Genomic DNA, 23741 nt, shown 5'->3' with positions numbered 1-23741 from the left:
CACTTTGAGTTGTTGTGCATCGTGTGTAACGGGTACAGATTTGTTTTTCAGCATTTTTGGCCACGACATTCATCAAGGTGGAGACTGGTGAGCGGTTGCGCCTTTTCGGCGGCACGCAAATGCCTGCACTGTTTTTGATTGGGAGGAATGTCGGTGCCATTTGACTGTCATTGCTGGACATTTTGTTTTTCTACTTCTTTCTTTCCTTCCCTCTCCCTTTCATAATTTTGCTGCTGTGTAATGTAAATTTATCCACTGTGATACTAATAAAGGCTAGTGCAATCCAATATTTGCATTTACTCTTTTAGAACATGGAGCATTTACCTTGTATTCATTATAATTCATTTTCTGGTAGTCATGTGCTGTCTGTTACAGACATATAAAACATATCTTTTTTGAAATATATAAACCCTCTTTCTAGTTTTTGAAGAACATTTGGACTTGTCGCACTATTGTTATGTAATTTATTGTCATGTTTGCGGGACCTGGACAGTTTAGTAAATTTTGAAGTGGTGGTTGGGGTTAAAGTTTTGAGAACCGCTGGTCCATGGCAGCTGAGCTACTTCTGAAAGATTCATTTCTGAAAGATTCATTTCCCTGCAGCCCATGTCCCGCTCCACCCTTCCTACTCTTCATTTCCCTTCTTGTTGACTCAGCTCCGCCAGGTCCTGCTATCAATTTACGAGCGGGAGGAGGAGACCCGGTTTACGGTAAGGCTCTTCTGGACCACACGCGTGACTGACAATAGCGGGAAATGGACATAGAGAAGGTTTGAAACATTGTTGTTGAGCGCTACACAAGCAGAACACAAAATCAGTTAAAAGCAGTTGGTCAATTATGCTCAACTGTTTTCAGAACATCTGTTAATCCCTGACTCAGCAGACTGTAGAGTGGAGCTGGGTGGTGCATGGGAACAAAAAAATCAACCCGAACAAACTGTCTCTATATGTCGAACCTGTTTACGAGTCACAAATGCAGTGATATATGTTTACAGACAATATTAAAACTAATACGTTTAGACTTTAGAGTGCCTCGTTGTCGTGGCATGAAAAAGGCACGATACGGATATAAAATGTTCTGTTAAAGGTGAGTGGCGGTTGACAGTTGAGTAGGTCGTGATTTCAGTGCATTTCGCAGACATGTTTTTCGTGAACAACTTGATTTTTCATGATTTTGAAGCTTCATTTAGTATAACTTGAATTTTTAGTTTAAAGTTTAAAGGGATTTTACCCAATATACCGTAATACATTTTGAGCAGTTTCAGACACTGATTTGCATTGTCAGAAAATGTCTTTCAGACTCAAGTTCCACTGGCAAAAGCTCAAACCCATAAAATAAATAATAGCCTCATTATGTTGCAGCTCACTGATGACCTCCGGCCATGCAAGCACACAAACGTTCATATAACCACAGGCAATTAAAAACCTTAGAAAGTCTGCCATGATGGATGAGGAAATGTGTGTAAAGCAGTTTTTATAGCCTTGTGTTCACCAAACTTGCCTTGTGGAGCAAGGGCTAATGACACTTAGGGCTAATCGGCACCTGATGCTAGTTCAGCCGTAAACAGACAACAAAAAACTGCTGGCTGGCAACCAGTTGACGCTTACCCCACCAACATCCCGAAGACAGCTCGAATAGGATACAGTACGCCTGTGACCCCCGTGAGGGGAGGCGGATCCTGAAGAGGCATGGTTGGATAGAATTTTTAGGAGTCTTAAAAGGAAACATCTCGGCATTGGAAAGACTGTAAATACCAGTAGATGTGACACACTGTTTGGCAACTTTAACCATGAGGAATAATTGCTTCACTGTTTATTTCCACTTTTTCATAAAACAAAACACAATATTATAAAAATATTAAGTGCTGCATGTAGTACAAAAATTCCTGTATGAAAACAATTCAGCAAAAATAGGTATAAATACAAAATCATCTATGTACAAACAGCACCAAAAAAATCACTAATGTTGATTGAAATGACTAAAAATTCTCAAAATCTATTTCATAAAAAAACAAAACATGCGAATAAGACAAAATCACTCAAGCATAAAACCTAAAAAACGTTCTCCCCATGTTGCTAAAAAAATAATAATAAACATTTCACACCCAAATGCACTTTCAAGTTTTGTTAGGACAGGACAGTTAACTTATTTCTAAAAGCCCAAATAACTACCAGAGCAAATATGACACTTTCAAACATTGGCGGTAAAAAAAAAACTCACACATTTGAACACAACGAAGAATAAAAAGACTTCCTCAGAAATACAATAGTAATTGTGCATGACCAAGTCCACATCAATTTCAAGCTAATTCGGAATCCACACATCCGAATAAACACAAGGGTGCCTCTTTATTATTGGCTGCACATGAACGGCATTTAAGCACCTGATTAAAGATACTGAACATCACTTAGACACAACTGCAGATGATGATTTTTTGAGCGTTCAGTGCTGTTATGGCTTTACCTTCAGTCCTTTCCAATGATTCAAGCCTGTATGTAAAGCTTTGCAACTGTCAATTAAAGCTAACGCACAACAACGCTGCCCCCTGCGGGCCTAAGACCGACAAGACAAAGGATGAGATATATAATTCCTGAGTTAAACGTGTCAAATATCTTCTCTGTTTCATCATTTCTATGAAATGATTGATCCTTTGCAGAAGTGAAATTTAGTTTTAAAAAGGACAACAGCATTGCTGTTTTGATGCCAAAATGAAATGCAAACACAGCATATAAATATATGTATATAAACATATACAGTACGTATATATAGAGTACATATATATGCACATACACACACATATATATGTACTAAAATGCATAACATGTAGGTATTGTTTTTTTACAATACATACATATTTTTATTAGTTAAAAATGTCCTATTAATTGTAGGATTCGTATCACCTGTGGTTCAAATATGGCTAGTATGAAACATAGCATCCTGCCCGTCATTTAACACAAATGAAACCTCAGAGGATCTATTCAGGAAAGCCTCAACAACTCAAAATTCATCATGTATGTATGTTTAACGTTCTGGCTTGTAAGTGCAACGTTGGAATGATACATTTCTTTTTCTTTTCTTTTCTGATGGTTAGCAAGACTTCACTAAAAAGAAACCTACCTATCGCATCCCCCACAACACTTTTTGGAGGAGCGGGGCAAACAGGGCTCCATACTGTAATATTTTTCCAAAAGTTCCATAACCTTTACAAAAGATCATTGAGGTCATACGTGTTAAAAAATTCAGACACGCCCTCACCATCCTCCAGGCTCCACAGGTAGTCGCTATGTTCCAGATTTGGGGAGAAGCTGACGAAGGGGGTCCCGCCCCCTTCGCTGGGGAAGGACGTGCCAGGTAGTTGGTCTTCAGTCATCTGAAGCAAGCTGGGAGGCAAACCCAGCAGATGCTCCACATCCAACAAAGTGGAAGGGGAGGAGGTTGAAGCTGTGGAGATGGATGCTGTGTTTGTTTTGGGGGAGTAAAGAAATTATGTCTAACATTTTTTCATGGAAAATGTGGCAAGTGGATCATAATTTTTAAACTTAAAGGACTACCGACGTCACTTTTTTGTTTCCTAACTGACATCATAAAAATGTTTTATAGCATCTAAAATACCCAAAACACCAGTATGATATTTTTATTCAGGGGCGTTCCTTCAGTGACGTCACGTACGGACTCGTCACCAACTCAAAACCAAGACTTGCGGAATGTTCAGCGTGAGTCTTAAAACGTAAAATATAGCTATATGCGGTGGAATCTTTGTAAAATACGCTCAGTACAAGTCATTTCAAGCCATTTTACAAATTATGGACACAACTTGTCCGGAGGCGCCGGTTGTCCTTTAATATTTATATATGGATTTGTATCGTTAATTAAAGAGGCATATGAACTTGGGTGGTTTTGCAATGGGGCTGTCACTTGCCGAATTATTTTCTTTGACTTGAAATTCAAAATAGTTCAACGCAAACTGAATGAGAATAATCTTTCAAGGCTTATCACAGAACATACCAATGGAAAGAATACAGTCGACTCCATTCTCATCACAAAAAGGCCCCTTCAACTTTGTGGTAGTAGTATTTAGTAGTGTGTGAGTGAGCATATGTGCCATGAATCTATTTGTGGTTGTGCATTACGTTGCTTCAACTTCAACATTTAAATCATCTCCATCATCTATTCACTCTTTGCAATACATTTACAATACTCTTTGCAATACATTACAGCATGACAAACACCAATCAGTCATAAACTGGTTACAACAGTCAAATATGATTTATGATACTATACAAGAGTTTCGAGTTGCAAGTTTGGTCAGTGAACGAGTTAAACCTGTAAGTCATGGCCCCACTTTCTATTTATTTATATTTATTTGGTATAATGTGGGATGATTACTCATGAAGCAACTCTTGATCTATACGATCAGAAACTTACTTTGAAAACTTAACCATTGTTAGAAAACTCCAACCCAGTCTTCCAATCCAAATTTAAAACCACAACCTTGATCCTGAATTTGATAGAGAAGAAAAAGTCCAAACTTACCTTCAGCAGACTCTTCTCTGTTGCTGCTGAGGCTTGCTGGTGTTGCAGTGGGCTTTTCTGGTGTGACCGAGCTTTTAACCGCATTGGCATCTTCGAGACACTCCTCTGGACACAGGTACACTTCTATCGGACCATTCCTACTCTTCAAATAGATCTGTAATGAGCCCTGACAATAGAAAAATAAATCAATGTTAGTGTCTGATTTATATTTAAGATTTATATTGGTAAATGGTTGAGTCTGAACATGGCACCTAGACCCCACCACAGGCAAGTGTTAAACCGAAGAAGACACAAAAGAAAATTACGGTCGAGCAGAAGAAGGAGATCATCGGAAAACACGAACGAGGTGTGTTTGTGTGACTTAGTGTCCCAGTACCAGTACGCTAAGTCGACAATTGCTACGTGTGGCTAAGGGTGTTTCTGTGTTGTCGAAGCAACGGTCTCAGGCAATAGAAGAGGTTGAAAAACTTGTGTTGATTTGGATTAACGAAAAGCAGCTCGCAGGGGACAGTGTGAGTAAGGGTATTATCTCCGAGAAAGCACGGTAACTTCACTCGGATATCATCAAGAGGCAACTACATCAACGGCCATCACAAAGGTCAATAAAACTTTTTTTTTTTTAATTACAATACAATAGCACATTTATTATACGTGAAGTAAGGTATATTTTGTGTAGTTTTAAGGCTTATTTAGTAGAAAATATTGTTTTATGGGGACTTAGGGAACGGATTATTCTCATGTTAATGGTTTCTTATGGGAAATAAATGTTCGGCAGACGAACCTTTTGCCGTACACACACTTTCTGGGAACCAATTAAGTTCGTGAGCCGAGGGATCACTGTATCCTGTAATTTACAGACTATAAGCCATCTGAGTTGAATGGGAGGCTTGGATAACCAGCGGCGAGAAATCATTTACCAAAACTGGCCGTATGCGAAGAGCCACTTTTGCACAAGACTGCCAGTGGATACTGACAGCTTACAGCAGTGTGAAAAAAATCCACCATTACCAATGGGTTTTGAAAAGTCGCTCTGCTGCGTGACGGAGAGGACAGCACAAGCACGGGAATGACTTTACCTCAGGATGAAAGTAACACTTAATGCGACAACAAAAGAGAGAATGGGGAATATCAGACGCTATTCCAATCCAACGCTCAAGAGGAAGACTCCATGGTTTCAGTTGACAGGAAGAAGATGATGACGGCTCTCGGCGCCTTGCTGTTTTTGTAACCAGCCCTGTTAGTAGTGCTAACGTGTTGCTGCCGTGTCACTGGCGTGTCTCAGTGAATTTTACCAGCAAGTTTTTGTAACCAGCCCTGTTAGTGAGTGCGAACGTGTTTCTTCCGTGTCTTAGTAACTTGGTATGTTGTTTTTTTTACCCAGACCTGTTAGCGAGTGCTAACGTGTTGCTGCTGTGTTACTGCCGTCACTCAGTGACTTTTACCGGCATGTTTTTGTAACCAGCCCTGTTAGTCAGTGCCAATGTGTTTCCTCCGTGTCTAGGTAACTTGGTATGTTTTTGTACCCAGACTTGTTAGCGAGTGCTAATGTGTTGCTGCTGTGTTACTGCCGTGTCTCAGTGACTTTTACCGGCTTTTTTTTTTACCAGCCTGTTAGGGCTGTGTTACTAACATAATGCTTGTTGTGTTGCTGCCGCGTAACAAGTACTGTTTTTAAACAAGAGTTAAGGTATATGATTAAAACTTTTAAAACATTTTCTGTGTATTGTCTTTCTTTATAAACAATCGCCTTATAGACAAGTGCGGTTTATGTATGTACAAAATTGTTTTTCCTTTAAAAACGTGAACACATGAAGATTCAGCCTTTTGTTTAGCTGTGAGAATCAATCACATTTTTGATCGCTCCAAAGGCATTTTCATCTCTAGTTAAGACGTTTTCTGAACTAAATGTTTTCTTCGCGGATTTAAGTTTGATGAAGAAAACAGTCTCTATTTAGCTTGCAGAGTCCAAACATCTACTGGGTGATCACAGTTTTTTTTTTTTTTAAATAAACATATATATATATATATATATATATATATATACACATATATATATATACACATATATATATATACATATATATATATATATATATATATATATATATATATATATATATATATATATATATATATATATATATATATATATATATATATATATATATATATATATAACTTAAAATCAGAGCCAAAAGCAAAGTCACACACACACAATGTGTTGCATGCTTTAAGACAGAATCAATAAGGCGAGAAGGAGAAGAGTCAAACAACGGACGTGTCCTCACCCCAGACGAATCTGGTACTTCCAATTTGGTCTCCGAGGGCGCCTTAATGGCAATCACAGTCTCCTCTCGGAAGCTGCCGATGAAGCGAATGTCTTGGTAGGTCACGTAGCCCAGCGTGCAATTTTCAGGTTAAGGGGGTCAACGGTCAAACAAAGACGACAAGGTTCTAAAGATCTCGACGAAGAGGATAGAGTTGTTGTTTTGTGAAGGATATCTTTGGTTGCCTTTGTGTTCGGTGAGCTGTTTGAGCTGCGTGCTGCTGGAGCGGATGAGCTCGTCCAGCGATTGCTCGGCTCGCTCCAAGTCTTCGAGTTCTTTCTGTAACGATCGGGCCTTCTCTCCTCCACTGGTGCTGCCTTCAAACACGTCTCCAACCCTTGTGACAACAACAAAATGTATGCTTTTTTTCTCATTACCATAAGAGTTGGAAATGGTTAAGATTTTTAAGAATAGTTTTTATTTTGTTTTGGGAATTGTTTTTTTTTTCCTCTGTGCAGTCTTAACTCATTCACTGCCTTTCCAGAATTTGTTCGGGAATTGAAAAGCATGACGTGGAGCACCACTCCCGAATTTGTTCGGGTTTTCGTTTCTCTTGCGGGTGGGTGCCGATAAAGCGCTGGTCAGAATGCTGGCAATGTTTTTCTCTCCCACGAGGGGGCAGCATTTGCCTTTTGTACAGCCGCCCCCATTTCAAGCTCGGATAACTCCAGATCCATATAACTTAACAATTAACTTTTTTTCTGCTGAAAGAAGAGAGTCTAAAGTTTCTTGAGCTGAATTGAATGTTTATGTCGTCCTAAAACTCAATATTCTTTGTGTCCTGCAATTTGAGTGAAAAGGACAAAAACCCTGGCACATGGAGTGGACGCATTTTTGCACATTGTCTGGCAGTGAATGAGTTAGTCGTTTGTATTTTGTTTTGGGTATTGTGTTTTTTCTCTATGCGTTCTTAATTAGGTTTCCATATTTTTGGTGTGACTCGAGTTGAGATTTGTTTTTGAGCTGCGTGACAATGAACATTTTTGGGGTGTGATTATTCAGTTTGAATGGCTTGAATCCATTTTCGGTTTCAGATCCACATTTAAAATGTCGGGTTTGATTTGCAATTGTCGATATGGAAAATACATATATATTTTTCTGAATCATTGTTACCAATCTCAAGTGACTATACTAAAGACATCTACATGGGAAGAGGAAATAGAAATGAATATATTCAAATAATTTCTAAAAAATGGTTCAGTCCAAACTTACAGCCATTGAATGTTGTTCTTTGACTTTTTACGAATGAGCTGGACTCCCTCCAGGACATTGGTGATGTCGTAGATCCTCCTCTTTTGGACCTCCAGCACTTCTGTGGCCCAGTTCAAGTCCAGGACACCATCAGGGGACTCGGCGATGAGGCCGACAAACTTCTTCGTCAGCAGGCCCAGAGAGGTGTCGTATCTCGTTCGCTCGCCCGGTGACTTCGGAGCTAAATGAATAAATCAATACATAAAATATGCTGTAACTCCGAACAAAAATGTCTACTTTCCATTTCAACTTGTGTGTTCTTACTTCTTGGACTTGCCGCAACACCACCTTTGCCTTTTGGGGTACAGAAATCAGGGAGGAAAACTGGGTCTTCGAGATCTAACTTCCTTTTGGCCTAAAAGAGGAAATAATTGAAGTTACACATCAGAATATCCAAGACAAAAGCAGGAACAATCCCTTCAAGCCTACGTAGTCACAACCTTCCTGTATAAGAAACCAGGGGGTGACTCTGAATATGTGCCAGTTCAGTGTTACGTCACAAACGTGTGCCACAAAGCTGATCCAAAAGAGGCCCATCATAAATGCGCCAACAGCTCTCAAGTGCTCAAACAAAGAATCCTCTCACACTTTCCCGATGCAATTCAAGACTGGGTTGCTTGGACAAGGAGGGGGGTGGAAGAGAAGGCGGGGAGTTTAATTATCTCTCAATTCCAACAGAACCCCAGAAATCCTCAGAAGACTCAGAATAAAATTTGCCAGTTTTATGGACCTCCTCTTTGCCCCAGAAGCTACTTGTTCCCAATTATCTGAGACAGCTGGCGATCTCAGGGACTCGAAAAGTGGCCAGTCATGTTGGGACAGTGAAAGCCGCCATTGTGTTAACATGCTAAAGCTCGACATGTCCACCTGTTAGCTAGCGACATCTGGAGCTATACAGAAAGTATAGTAAGCATATGGACTACTGTAGTCTGTCTATCCATCTATCTACACAGTATACACACACACACACACACACACACACACACACACACACGCACACACACACACACACACACACACACACACACACACACACACACACACACACACACACACAAACACATGAAAGACAAGAAACTTTTGTTAACAAAATGCTGAGAGTGAACATTTAATTTGGCAAAGAACAAATAATGTCTTTCAATATCTTGAAGACCAAAAGACAAAGTCCACCGAATAAAAAGAGGTGGTATTTATACCATGTACTAAAGTACACTTTAAAATACTTGCAGAGCAAGACCGGTAAATGGAGAAGCACTGATTCAGCTTCTGTACTTCAATAAAAATCAAAACAGTACACTAAACGACTTTGTGAATTGTGCCATTAAAATGCTGCATTACCGAACCGAAAGTAAAAGTGTGATTCCAACTGAAATGCGAATTGACCGTTCAAAAGGATAAGGATTGGATTATCCTTTATTAGTCTCACAGTGGGGAAATTTACATTTCACAGCAGCAAAGTTATGAAAGTAAGAGGAAAGGAAAGGAAGAAGTAGAAAAACATATACAGTATGCTGAATTGTTGCGGTTTGGAATTGAAACGGATTTACATGGGAGAGGAGGGCGCTTATAAATGAAATGTATTATTATTATTATTATTAGGAGATGTGAGACAATTTCTTTTCGTCAATGGATGCTGCAGCTTCGTGTTTGCTTTAAACGTTTAGCTTGTAACAGATGTGCACATTTTACCATGACGTCTCTGATCCACTGGCGAAAAGGACACTTTGATCCTCACGTCTTTCAACTAGAACTGCTTCATCCAACAAAGATGGTGCAGAAAGTGCGTCAGATGACTGTCTTTTGTGTTGTGTCACATTATTTGTTATTTTGTTTTTGTTTTACTTCAAGATGGCACAGTGAGAGTGGCTGCCTTTACAGCATCTCCTGTATTTTGTTTTTCTACTTCTTCCTTCCCTTTCATCACTTTGCTGCTGAGAAATGTACATTTCTCCACTGCGAGACTAATAAAGGCTAATCCAATCCAATGTAATCCAGGAAGGTCTTGGTATACTTTATGTTTTTTTAAATTGAGGCTTGGTAAATGGGTTTCAGATAAAAATCCTGCAAATGTTGCAGTATCACAACTTTGTCGCGACCTCACCCTGCCTGCTTGCTGGGTTACACCCAAGCAGAACCCACGCGACACCCTGAGCTCCTCTGTCCGCCCAATTGCCACCGCGGTCGTAGAATCTCCGTTGTCACATGAAAAAAAAATATCACCAGCCCTTGCAGCAAACATTTCCTGTCAAGCGTCTATGACTCCAGATTCTATTCAAACCGAAGGCAAGCTACAGAACGCACGCCCCACAAAATTATACTTTATTATACAAACCCCCACCTGACAACCACACCCTTGTAAACATCGTGTAAAGATAACAAAAGACGCATTGCAGAAGACATCATCAATGCGGTTTCTTTTAAGAAGTATTGAGGATCTGCTGTTTTGTGTTAATTTTTTGCTTTGGCAGTGCTTGAATTCATGTCAACTTTTGGATTGATCACTACCGGGTCTGACGGTTTCGGTGTTTATTTGCAAAAATAGCGTAGACAATTTTGGCATTTTGAAAAAGTATAAAAGCTAAAAAAACACTCAAGTTTTCACAGAAGCGGTATTGATAACCTATAAGTAGGGTGTAGTACAGTAAAGTCTCGTTATATCGATATTCTTGGGAGTCCGAAAAATATCGATATAACCGGGACTATCGATATATCCGACCCTGCGCGCATGTAATTTTCTCCGTGCGTGCATAGAAATAGTATCGTAATAAGCGGGACTATCGATATAACTGATATCGATATAACGAGACTTTACTGTAGTATAAAAAAAGTACAAGAAAGCACACTTAAACCAACCAACAGCACTACTGCAACCCAAAAAGGTCAAATAGCTAACCCAGGGCTTGGTCCAAAAGGGACCTAGCCGATGTTGGGTTATTTATACACAACACATTGGGTTGTGGATTTGACCCAGCATGTGGGGGTCTAGATTTTAACACAAGGAGTGGAAATGATACACACTGATAAGTTAAATTAAAGCACAGGAGTATTCATTGTCAAGTGTCTACCATCATTTTCAGTCTAAGCGCATACAGTCATGGCCGTAGTCAAACCCCAAAGGTGAAAACCTGTCTTGGGGGTCGGAGGCGTCCCACATGGAGATTGCAGTACAAACAAACATGGATTGACTTTCCCGAGAGAAAAGCTTTCAATTGACAGTTGTATGCGCTGTTTGCTTATGCGTGCAACTTTTTGTTATGCGGTAAACGGTGACTGTTGTGCGCCTGTTCTGTTCAATTTAAATGAAGGAGCAAGTCCTATTTTTTGGCATTTTGATCATTTAGAAAACATTTTGGGGTGGATGGTGGGAAAACGCCTCTCTATTTACAACATTTTCTAGATAAGACATTTCTTTCAGAACCGAAGTTGAGGTACCACTGTGTAATATTGCGTCAAATATTGCCCACCCGGCATCCATTGCAGCCCGGTCATCCTGCAAGGGGGGACTCTCACATCAAAGCTACCCCTTCTCCAACGATTGAGTTTTTTTCGTGTTCTTTTCTTGTCCACCTGGGTGTCAAGGTCAGAGGACGTCATGAGTACTTCTCAACTGTGGCCCTTTGAGACCGTTAGTGATTCAGGGAGATCTCAATAAATGTGACTTAACTTGTTTGACTTGTATTATATTGAGCGTGATTTCACCGGAGCTTGAGTCACACATTAGCTTTCTTTTACGAACTTATTGACATATAATTTCTACTGTGTCTTTTTCACTTTCTGTGAATTGCTTAAAGCGCCATCTTGCTTTCATACTTGCAGTTGAGTTAAAGATTTGCAAGATTCCGGGTACAAGTGTCACATGAGGACACGGAAGCCAAAGAGGAATTGAATGTGTTGCGACAATCACAGAAGTGCAAAACAAATGCACATTTGGGAGTCACTTCCAACAGAATGCTTTTATGCAATATGACACATCTGATTCAGATTACACTTTGGAAAAAAAACAAAGCACTCTAATAACAGAATATTTTTGTACGATTATTTTTTTAGTGGTGGTAGGGGGGATTGCCAGCCAACGTGGGATCAATATCACATTGTCATGACACCATTTTACTTTTTTTTTCCTTAACTCATTCATTGCCAGACGATGTGCAAAAATGTGTCCACCGCAGTGCCAGGGTTTTTGTCGTTGTAACTCGAATTCCAGGACCCACAGAATATTGAGGTTTAGGCAGAAGTGTAGTGAGCGTGGTATGCAGGGGTACGCCGGCGACCCACTTATCCTGACGCCACATTCAATTTTTATTTCGGTTTTAGCCCTGCACTAAAATAACAGAGGAAAAAAAAAAAAACATTTATTTTTGGAAAGAGAAAGACGCCTTCGGTATCAAGACATCCAATTCAGAGACTTTGTGTGAGAAAGTTGATCAACCAGTCAGCGCCAACACTGAAGTCACTTCGTCAACGAATGCTCGATATGGTGATGGTAGCACAGAGATGGCGGGGAGCTCCAGTAGCTCATCGATTGTGCAGCGAGCATCCTGACCCAGTGTGACAGTTTCTTTGACAGTCAATGAAAACATCAACTGTAAGTTACTGTGTTTTTTTTGCTTTCGAGGCCGTGCTGTCCGTTGGTTATTGAAATGTTTGTTGATCATTCTTCTGATGCAAGTTATACTTATTAACGTTAGCCTGCGATTATTTAGGAGTAGTAAAACATAAAATTTAACATTAGTTCAACTGGTGTTGTAGCCTATGATTGATGTTCTGTATGAATATATAGAACATCTCAGAATCCTGTACACCCACTTCAAAAATCCCCACTACACTACTGGTTTTACGACGACATAATACAACACAAAATACAATGCAATACATACATATTGGTTTATATTGGGCTATAACAACAGTTGAAACTGGAACAAAGCGCTATCATGAAAAAGGAAATGGTGCCCCTTGTGGGAAGGAAAAAACATTGCAGAGGCCATGGCCAGCGCTTTATCAGCACCCAAATAAGAAAAAAATAAAACACGAACAAATTCATATTTTCAATTCCCGAATAAATTTGTGAATGGTAGTGAATGAGTAAACAGTTCGAATGACATTTTGAGCACCCTCATTGTAACATACACACTACATTTCATATATATTCACACACTTACAATGTATGGGAGGGAGGCAAAGACCCCTATCAGCCCCCAAACACGGCAAGACTATTGCGTCCTTATCAGTATGCTGTCGCTCGCTTCTGAAGACCGACCAATAAGACTATCAGCAGCTAGTTCAAGGATAAGCAAATTGAACACCCATGGATCACAGAATACACCATAGTTATACTTTGGTGCGCCATGCAAGAAACATGGAGTCATAATTCATCAAAATAAACATATGCACGGGTTCCATCATACAAGGCACACCCGAGCAAATTGTGTCTGTGGGCAGGTAGCCCCCCTCACTGTACTTAGGGGACTAATCCTCTTGCGGCAGCTAATAGCGACGAAAATCCCGAGACCGAGGGATGGTTCAGCATGAGATTTGGACGTGACCACGGTGTCACCCCCTTAACCTTTGCAGCTTTGGCCCAATTTGACAAACAACAGCTGGTACAGAGAACAGGTTGTTTGGTGGTGTAATACAGTTCATGTTGGACTTTATTCAGTTCCCCCCTTGAGTTGTGTCGAGCAGGTGTCTATTATGACCTTTGAACCTACCCTTGATGAACTGACAGGCAGGTGGACCAGCTGCCATACTACAGTGTCATCACTAAATTAAAAATAAACAAAAAGTGAAACAACTCGTGACTGGCTGTCAGATAGAAAATGCCACTCAATGTTTTTGCTTTGCTTTATAAATACAAATGAGACTGACATTGCCGATCTCAAATAATGAGGAGGCAGGTTATTAGACTTCATAAATGCGAACGAAAAACAATTACAATTAAGATTAAGGAAAAAAAAATCATGAAATAAAGACAGCAATGCTTCTTCTTTTTTATTTGAACCAAACTTCATTTTACCTTTTTAGATCTATCTATAATTGGTGGTCAGCCATCGGCAGTCATCACCGGAACTCGCAGGACGGCCACCTGCAGCGATCTATTTTGGAGAGCATCAATTTGACGTGTATTTTTCATTATAAAAAGTAGTTAGTTGTCCTTTTCATTTTGGTTACATTAACCAATAGAGAAAATAGTTTATTTGTAAATGTTTATATTTATAAAAGTGAAGCATCAAAGAATAAAACGAATTCAGAACGATATTTTATCTTATGGCAAGAAAGCTGATATCACAATATCCTTCCAATAGCGGATACCTTTACTCATTAATCCATCCATATCAAATGTATTATTATTATTATTATTATTATTATTATTATTATTAGTATTATTATTATATAAACAATAATAAGAACTTTTCTATCAGTGATATTGCTATTTTGTCCTGCATCGGAGGATTGTTATTAAGGTAATGGGTCACCCAACTGAGCCAATTCTCTCATATACTGTGCTGTATTAATTTTTGCTGGTATATCCCCAGTCCAGATATGTTTGACTCCATTGTGTCTCCCAATGTCAAAACCGATTAAAACATGCATACCAGGGCTACATTTTTCCACCCACACTCACTGGCACACACACGGGCTTTGTTGTTCAATTCCTTACCGGCAGCCGTCCTGTGGTCGATCTATTGGGCTTTTGGTCAGGTCCGTGGGGGGTCGAGTAGAGGTTGTGCGGTCTTTGTTCCACCACGGCGGTGTTGGGGCAGATCTGGCTGAAGTAGCCCACCGGTACCGCGCTCAGGGAGGGCTGGACAGACCAGTGCTGAAGAACTCGCCGGCCACAAGCTTCATTTTGGGTTGGTTGCTCGGAAGTCCCGAGGCTGGGGAGACGCCTTTGGGTAGGCGCATCATTGTCCGCAAAGGGGACCCGTTTCAAAATGAATACTAATGATACTATCAACGAACAAATACCAACATAAAATAACATATACTGACAATTAAAACACGTTCTAAAAGTCAAATATCACACAAAGAAACTACAACGGTTCCGAGTTCCGAGTGGTGACGTCAGTCTAAAGGCATAGGAGTCGTATTAAGTGCACACAACTCCGCTCGCAAGCCAACAATCGTGGCTTCGATTGTACAACTAAGTTCGCCAAAGTGCATTTAAAGGTCCACGGGCTCGCTCAAAACGAGAGTCCGCGAAGCTGCGCTTCCGTCTTGTTTTCAGCTCTTCAGTAGGTCAGTGTGTGTGCGTGTGTGCGCGTGTGTGTGTGTGTGTGTGTGTGTGTGTGTGTGTGTGTGTGTGTGTGTGTGTGTGTGTGTGTGTGTGTGTGTGTGTGTGTGCGTGCGTGCGTGCGTGACCCAGTACGCCCGAAGTCACCAGGCTGCTTTCTCCATTCAACAAGAACAAGCCCGAGTTTTACCGCCAAACTTGGTCGCGCGAAATTTAGATCTCCCGCGGTTACGGCGACGCGCTGATTGGCCAGTGGCACGCTCGGTACGCCTTATTTGCATAAAACGGTTGGGTACACACGGAGGAGGGGCGGCGGAAGGAGTGGTTTTTCTTAAAGAGGCAAGAACCTCTTTTTGTTTTCCTTGGAGACACTGTTCTCTAAGAAAAATAATGGCGTGAATACTTTTAGGAAGAATAGAATTAACATAGCAATATTATTGTGTAAAAAAGGGGATAAGAACAAGAATGTTCGCATGGACGTGATCTGTACAATCGTATTGTAACGTCCGGTGCCAGTATTCTACCAAACACGTTTACTTACACTCTTTTCTTAGAGTACAATATTTACAATGGGGAAATTGGGCACGACATAATCTGACGAGTGCATAATGATGTAATTCTAGTGACATTAAAAAAACTTTTTTTATAACCAAAGAACATTCGTTGTACTAAGTTCATCCTGTCTACTTGATATCTAATTTTAAGCAGATTCTTTATTTACAGACAGTGTAGGTGTTCAAATACCTGACATGTTTCGGCGACTACTTCCGCCTTCGTCAGTGTCACGGATGTATATATATATATATATATATATATATATATATATATATATATATATATATATATATATATATATATATATATATATATATATATATATATAGGAGATATGGATGAAAATTAACTGTTGACTTATCCGCACTCACCAGCACTATCTATCGGCAATTATAAGAATCGTTTTAATTTTTTTTTTTAATTAATTTTTCCGAAAGGTAACATTTTTTGGGAGCCAGCCAACAACAATCCAATAAAAATATCTAGACATTTCAAGCGTGTGAATTGTGAGGTGGAGTAGCGCTCCTAGGAAAGTGAGAAAAAAATACGTGTGAAGGTGCAGGCTCGTGAGTAAGCAAGTTGGCAGATTTGCAAGTTATACTTTCAGCACGTCAAACTATGTTTTGTTATATTTAAAAAAAAAATCAAGAAAATACACCGACTGAGTCTTTGAGGGAAAAAATATGACACAAATATCAACACATCTCCTCCACAATTCTGGGATTTGAATCTCAAACCCTGTGTGCATTGCGGATTCTCAATCAATAAGTAATAAATGTAACTAAGTATTGGGCATAAATAAAATCTCCCGGTGCATCATCTATAAATTTCGTCACAACCTTTTCATGGTTCTTGCAAATACCGTGTGCCATACAGTGTATGGCATACATACACACAACACAAATGTTACGCTTCGTATAGAATCGAACACATATTACCACTAGATGTCAGTGTGGTATAATAAAGTGTAGAACTAAACAGATCCTGGATAGCACGAGATTGCGCTATAACGCTAATTTTCGGGCTACACGCATGCGCATCTGGTATGTTCAATTCTTTTGATTGATGAGATAATGCCAATACAAAAATTTCAGTCGATTAAAATACATTTTGACAGAACATTCAATCTGTTTGACAGGTCCAAACTGGTTCGGCAAAGAGTGTATTCAAATATCTGCCGCAACGGTGTGCTGTTTATTCATTTGCGGAAAAAGAAAGGAAATACAATGCCTTGAAATCGTTGCAGCGTTTTTTTACCCGATGTGTGTCAAATAGACTCTGCGGGACACTCTTGTCAGCGGTTTGAGTAATTTGCTTGACGTCATGACGTTAACAATTTTAGGTACATTGGACATGCTTTTACTTTTGCATGGCCATTTTGACTGCACTTTTTGTTTTTTTTTTTTTGTGTGGTCTAGACTCTAGACCACTCTAGAGCACACATACTGCTGCTAGTGCACTCAATTGAACAATTTTTGAACATTTCTACTCATATCAATCTTTAAAATGGAATTAAATACCAAACAGTAAAATACAATAAAAAAATCTTGTTGGTTCAAACGCGGTGATAAATGTTCTGTAATTGTTTCATCAACACAAAATGTCTCAGAAATTAAATTTTCAATGAAATAACATTTGAAAAAAACCATAATGAACGCACAGGAAGCACCCTGCACCCTCTTTAGATGAATTTTTCCATCATACACATCCTGTCGTTGCCGCATGGTTCTACACCACCTTCACAACACATGCAACAAGCCATGTTCAGGTAAGTTTAAAATTTTGTTTATTTAATGACATTACAGCATATGTAATACATACAACAAACTTTACAATAACGAGTTTATAAAACCCAGTGGATTATCGTCTGAGGAAATAACACAACTATCCCCACAGACATTTACAAGTAACTCTATTATAGAGTTTCTGGATTGTTATGATTAAAAAAATAAAAATAAAAACATAAACCTTGCATACAAACCTAATAGACACGTGTTGAATGGAGGTGAGAAAAGAAATATGGGTGATAGCTGGAATGCAAATATTTGAAGGTGAAGAAGAGGAATGGGTCTGAAACGGACGCCCGGCCTGATGAAGCTTTCTTTGGTGTATTGATGTGTCCATCCCGGACGGAACGAGCAGAAAAAGAATCAGCACTTTCCATCTCTTCTGCATACTTAACCCCCCACCCCCATGTGCTCTTCTGGCCTGCAGTGAAGTGGAGACATGTGTTTCCCTGCACCTGCATGGATAGAAGGAAAGAAAAAGTCAAGTCAAGAGTCTTCCTCCTCCCTTCTCCTCCCCTCCCTCGCAGCCGCAGACAGACTGGCGCCGAGCGTGGAGCGTTCATTCACCCCGGGCAGAGAGCAATGAATCCGCTTGACAAACGCAACCCGGCCCTCGCTCAATTAGCCGCTGCTCTGGATTGTTCACACATATCAATGGGCTGCTTTATCTTAAACTCCTTTTCAAGTGATTTCACACTGACAATCCCCCCCATCCCCTTTTCCAATGAACACAAACTAAAAAGCAATCCAGTCCCTCAGCTTTGTAACAGCAGGGGAAACTATTCTTCACTTACTTGCACTTAAGGGACCAAAGTGCTGGTGTTTTTCCATCAATTTGGTGCATTGTATTAGTTTTCATGGAAGGGAGGTAGACATACAGCCTATGAGCCTATGATGTGGCATGTTAGAGCATTTTAAGCTTTGCAAAAACCCAGGAAGAATGTTACAAAACACCCTAAAACAGTATTCAGTGGTGTTAAGAAAAAATGTCCAGAAACTATATAGTGTGCAACTAGTGAATTTTAGTATTTCATAATAATTTTTATGTAGTTTTTTTTGTTTGTTTGGAAAGTAAATACCGATTGTTTATGTGCATTTTGTCTGAAGAATATTTGAAAATAAAAACAGATTTCCAATGCATATTGTATTCATAACACATTTTAGATATATACTGGATATATAGATAGATAGATATATAGATATATAGATATATTATAAATGTATTCATGAATATAATATGGACATCTAATTGATAACATCTCCCTTGCTTCCAAATGACCGTTGCCCAATGCCTGAGGGAAAGTCTTCCACATTTGTATTGTCTAGCAAGCATCCCCATTACATTTAACATTCAAATCATGTCATTGGAAAACAAAAAAAAACACTTTTTTGTCCCTTTCAGTAACTCATTTCATATATTGGAATTGGGAAAAGGGGTCAAAAAGGTCAAAATCAGCGGGTCAAAGATGTGTATGGTAAGCATCCATTCAAATTCTCATTGTCAATAACTGCAACTTTGCAAGCAACTCTTTTTCAGTAGTAGAATTTGTGGTTCACTAATAATAAATAGAAAAAAACATGACAATTCCTTATTTTCTTAAAATTGAATGCGGATCAGAAAAAGCCTTTTATTGTGGGGCCCCAATTGACCCATGCACTTTATGTTTCTCACCACTGATCAATCCATAATGAAAGAATATAGATGATGTCAGTGATCATTTTAAGAGAGAATGTGCCATTCTCACTCCAACTTACTTATATTTAAACTGTTAAAGAAAAAGAATACTGGTACTTACCCATAATCAGACATGTATATCCTAATGGCACAAACGCCCTTCATCCTTGGAGAAAGTCCTGGTCAAGTCAGCAGTCTGCAAGAAAAGCCAAATTTTGATGACCAAAACTCCATTGTATTTGCGACTATTTTGACGTTTGGCCCAGACGAATCGATGACATCAAAGGAGTGACTAGTCCAACCCTGCTTACCTTTATCGACAAGAGCCTCGGGGTCTCTTCGGCCTCCAATGCAATCTGTAGATCGAAGATGTAATCGATGACGTGCTGCAGAATCTCCACCTGGCTCACCGTCTTGTTGCGGGGGATGCTGGGCACCAGCGCGGCCAACCGCGAATAGCAGTCGTTCATGTCGCCAGCCTGAACCTCCACGCACGCGTGCTGTTGCTGCTTCGTCGTCCGGCCGATAGCCACGCTGTGCTCCGAAATGCAGCACACGGCCTTGTAGCAGCTCCTCCCTGAGCGAACGGGGCTGATGGCTTTCATGTTGGATTTTGACAAATAGGAAGATTATTCTCGGTTTGTCGAGTTGCGCGTTCGAGAAAGGGGCTCGCTGTCAAGACGAGCACGATAGTGAGGCTATATAGAGAGGGTCAAACCACGCCTATTATCGAGCACGACAATATGATTGGCGGGAGTGAAGAGAGATGTGTTTTTTCATTGGCCAAAATTGCCTCGTGGTGGTGTCCGTCAAGAATGAGGAAATGGTACTTGGAGATGTAGTACTTTGCATGGGATTGTTAATCAATGACTGTATCTCTTCCAGGTAGTTCAGAGCAAAACATCATTGAATGTTATTTAAAGCTGTCTTTCTTTTCAATTTATTTTCCTGAAATAAACGTGTTTTTATGGTGTTCAGTAATTCCATTCCTCAAAATATGTTTTTTGTAAATTTTGAGGCATGCTAAATTCCTGAACAGATATTGACCTAAATCAATATAAAGTTAAGACATTGTGGATGTTTGTGCGTTGGTGGTTTCTTGCTTTTCCAAGCAATTGTGTTTGGTTTTGATATGACTTTGTACACATGAATATAACATTGACATGATGCAATAGTGAATGCAGAATGCGATTTGAATTTGACACGTGGCTATGGTTGATATACGTATATATCTTTTTAATGTGTTTACAAATGTGTGTACGGACGTGTGATAACAGCAAAGCTACATTCGATTGTATCACAGCTTTCATTTCAACTTGTATTTGAACAATTGCACTTATTTTACTGTTCGTTACTTAGAGTGTAAAGGTTTCTGATTTTAATTTACATTTCGATGATTTAAAATATTTTTTTGCTGTAGCATAAAACTGTGTTCGTATTCAATTTTACTTTTTAAAATGTTTGATGAAAATACAGTTAATATGAAGGTTTTTAATGAATTCATTTCATTAATTCCTTTTTGCAGCAGAAATAATGTTCCCTCCAGCTTCTTGGATAATAAAAACTGTCATAGGCTGTCTCAACACTGTGAACACTGTGTTTCAACACTGTCGACAATTTTTGCAATCCATTGTGTTATGTGCCAACTCAGCAAAAAAAAAAAAAAACTAGCAGACAGTTAAAATGGAGGTACTGTATGTGTATTTGTATTTACATTGTATTTTTAAGCAGTCACATGGTGTCTTTGACTATCGAGAGTTTCTTCCTCCCCATGTGCCACAGAAGACACATGATGCACATTTGTCTCTTGCAAAAAACACAAATAGAATAATAAAAATAAACAAATAAATAAAAACAACAACAACATTGAAATAATTGCGGATGACCCAAGTTGGCTGCAAGGGAAGGACGTCCCGTTCTGCTTCTTATATTGATCTTATTTTCCTACTCTCTCTCTCTTTCTCTCTCTCTCTCTCACGCACTCACATGCACTCACACAATCCTGTTTTGTAGAGGAATGCAGCGGCCAGCCAGCTGTGTGTCCTATCCCGGCCCAGCTGTGTTGATCTAACGCGCCAGTCCCAGACATGCTGGCGCCAGCCTCCCGACGTCATCCATTCAGCCGGCGCGTCCTCTCGCCCCTCCCCCGCGCCCCACCCTTCCCAAGCTCGATGGTTCCGCCTCCTTCCCCCACACTTGGTGCGGAGACGCTCAGGTCTCTGATTGGTTTGCTTCCGCTGTCAATCAACAACGCCGCGCTTCAAATCCGCAAAAAAGGGGGCCAAATGAGGGAATATCAGCAGCTAAATGTGACGTTTAACTTAAAACGCTAAACTGGAGTAATGCTATTAAATGATATGTTCCTGTTGTGTTTATTATTTTGCTTTGTGCTGACTATTATGTGAAGTGCTTTGTTACAGCAGCAGCTGTTGTGAAAGCGGTAGATAAATAAGGATGTACGTATTGTATTGTATTGTATTGTATTGTATAAATATCACCCAGTTTGACATTTTTGTGCTATAAGAGAACGAGGAAGGGATACATATTCCTCCCCCTTTTTAATGACTCATGATAACAAAGTAAAAGGTTTTTTTCTTCAAACAGCAGAAAAATACATCTGCCTAACCAGAGTGGATTGGATTGGATTGGATATGCCTTTATTAGTCTCACAGTCGAGAAATTTACATTTCACAGCAGCAAAGTGATGAAAGGAATGAATGCCATGCCAGGATGCCATTTGAATTTCTGTTACCGGTAATACAATCAAGTCAACACATTATTACACATTATTCATTATTGTTATTTATTTTGACTTCAAGATAGCGCCACAAAAGTGGCTGCCTTTCCAGTAGCTATTATATTTTGTTTTTCTACTTATTCTTATTCCTTTCCTCTTCCTTTCATAACTTTGCTGCTGTGAATTGGGAATTTCTGTAATGTGAGACAAGTCAAGGAAACCTCATCTCATCTCACATTAATGTTCTTTTGGTCAGCAAAAGCTTTTGTAGGCATATGTCTCAACATGCGCAAGCTTCATTTTGGAGGTTGACCAACTTATACCACTGATGGAAGCTTAATAAAATAAAATAAAATACAAAATAAAATAAAATAAAATAGCAAAAGTGTAACCATTCATAAAAAGATATACTTCCCCCTTCAAAACAGTATATTTAATATCAGATAATTATTTTACATACTTCAGTACAGAGTTCTCAGATCTGTTGCGGCCGAAGGCAGGATCATGGAAAAAGGAACATGATTAGCAAATATATAATTTCCTAATTGGATTGGATTTGCCTTTATTAGTCTCGCATTGGAGAAATTTACATTTCACAGCAGCAAAGTTATGAAAGTAGACAAACAAAATACAGGAGCTGCTGGAAAGGCAGCCACTCTCACGGCGCTTGAAGTCAAAAGAACAAAAAAAAAAAAAAACTACATAACAAATAACATGACAACACAAAGACACAGAGAGTCATTGGCTGACATTTGAAACGATTACAAAAAATTGCAATCAATCCAAATTGAATGATGGGGGTGTGGGTGCCATACGGGACAATACTTATTCCTGCTTTGACCTGTACTCGCCACCAGCTAGCAAGAGCTAGTCACCGGCGCTATGAAGGGATTCCCGCCACAGAGTTGTTGCAATTGTACTTTCGTCACTGAAATGGGCCAATGTCAACCGTCTATTGGGAGGGGAACATTGATCTTAAATTGTATTTCTTTTCCTTTTGTGTTTATTATTTTTCTTTGTGTTGTCTATTATGTGAAGCGCTTTGTTAGAGCTGCAGCAGTTGTGAAAGCACGATATAAATTAGGATATATTATATTGTATTGCTAAGTCAGCGTTACCTGGATTCCCCTACTAAGTTGCGGCAATTGCACAGAGAATATTTTAGGTACATTCATACTATTAAAAAAAAACACGGGTGAACCTAAAAAATGCAATAAATGTTGAAATTTTTTTTGACTTTGATGACGTTTTTCAGAATTATTCTGTCTTGTAATGTGCTACCAATTAAAACGTAGCAGTCAACTCAGCAAAATGTTTTGAACTTTCTTGTGACTTCAACCACTACCAAAGTTACATTCAATAAAGATATTTTTTTTTTCTAAACACAAGTATCACTTTCAGGTTCTTCATACAAGACTGTCTCAGACTGACTAGTTGCACATGCGCACACGCGGGATCAGGTGCTCGCCCTGCAAAGAGCACGGACACAATCGCCTCTCTCTTTCAATGGATGGGAGAATTCCGAGCCTGGCGTCAGTGAGTCTGCCCTCCTCCCATTCCCCCATCCCTGCCCGCCCCCCTGACTTCTCTCCCACTCCCTCCCTGCCTCCTCCATGCAGCTGGACGCAGACAATCAAGCCATCAA

At 39.6% G+C, this 23741-nt stretch overlaps 2 protein-coding genes across 2 annotated transcripts; both read right to left on the bottom strand.

The window, feature by feature from the left end:
- Positions 1 to 3065: 3065 nt before the first annotated feature.
- Positions 3066 to 15380, bottom strand: e2f2 (E2F transcription factor 2). The gene is given in 8 exon segments (XM_089004453.1): positions 3066 to 3456; positions 4534 to 4699; positions 6822 to 6936; positions 7036 to 7197; positions 8073 to 8292; positions 8376 to 8466; positions 14770 to 14906; positions 14909 to 15380. Coding segments are annotated over 8 exon segments (1254 nt in total). The 5' UTR covers positions 15018 to 15380; the 3' UTR covers positions 3066 to 3202.
- Positions 15381 to 17666: 2286 nt separating this feature from the next.
- Positions 17667 to 20038, bottom strand: id3 (inhibitor of DNA binding 3). The gene is made up of 3 exons (XM_089004430.1): positions 19671 to 20038; positions 19481 to 19555; positions 17667 to 18139 (listed from the first exon to the last, which is right to left on the bottom strand). The coding sequence occupies exons 1-2, from the start codon at positions 19962 to 19964 to the stop codon at positions 19502 to 19504; spliced, it is 348 nt and encodes a 115-aa protein (XP_088860556.1). The 5' UTR covers positions 19965 to 20038; the 3' UTR covers positions 17667 to 18139; positions 19481 to 19501.
- Positions 20039 to 23741: the final 3703 nt, after the last annotated feature.

Source organism: Hippocampus bargibanti, linkage group LG09, assembly GCF_051943395.1.
Source record: "Hippocampus bargibanti isolate YZ-2025 linkage group LG09, ASM5194339v1, whole genome shotgun sequence".
In the NCBI taxonomy this organism is placed as follows: Eukaryota; Metazoa; Chordata; class Actinopteri; order Syngnathiformes; family Syngnathidae; genus Hippocampus; species Hippocampus bargibanti.
This window is presented reverse-complemented; position numbering and strand designations above follow the sequence as displayed.

Bases quoted from the DNA above. Each gene is read 5' to 3' on its own strand.
- id3 (XM_089004430.1), bottom strand. From the start codon at position 19,964: ATGAAAGCCATCAGCCCCGTTCGCTCAGGGAGGAGCTGCTACAAGGCC. The intron at 19,556-19,670 runs GTAAGCAGGGTT...CTTTTCTTGCAG, and splicing joins CGAGGCTCTTGTCGATAAAG to ACTGCTGACTTGACCAGGAC.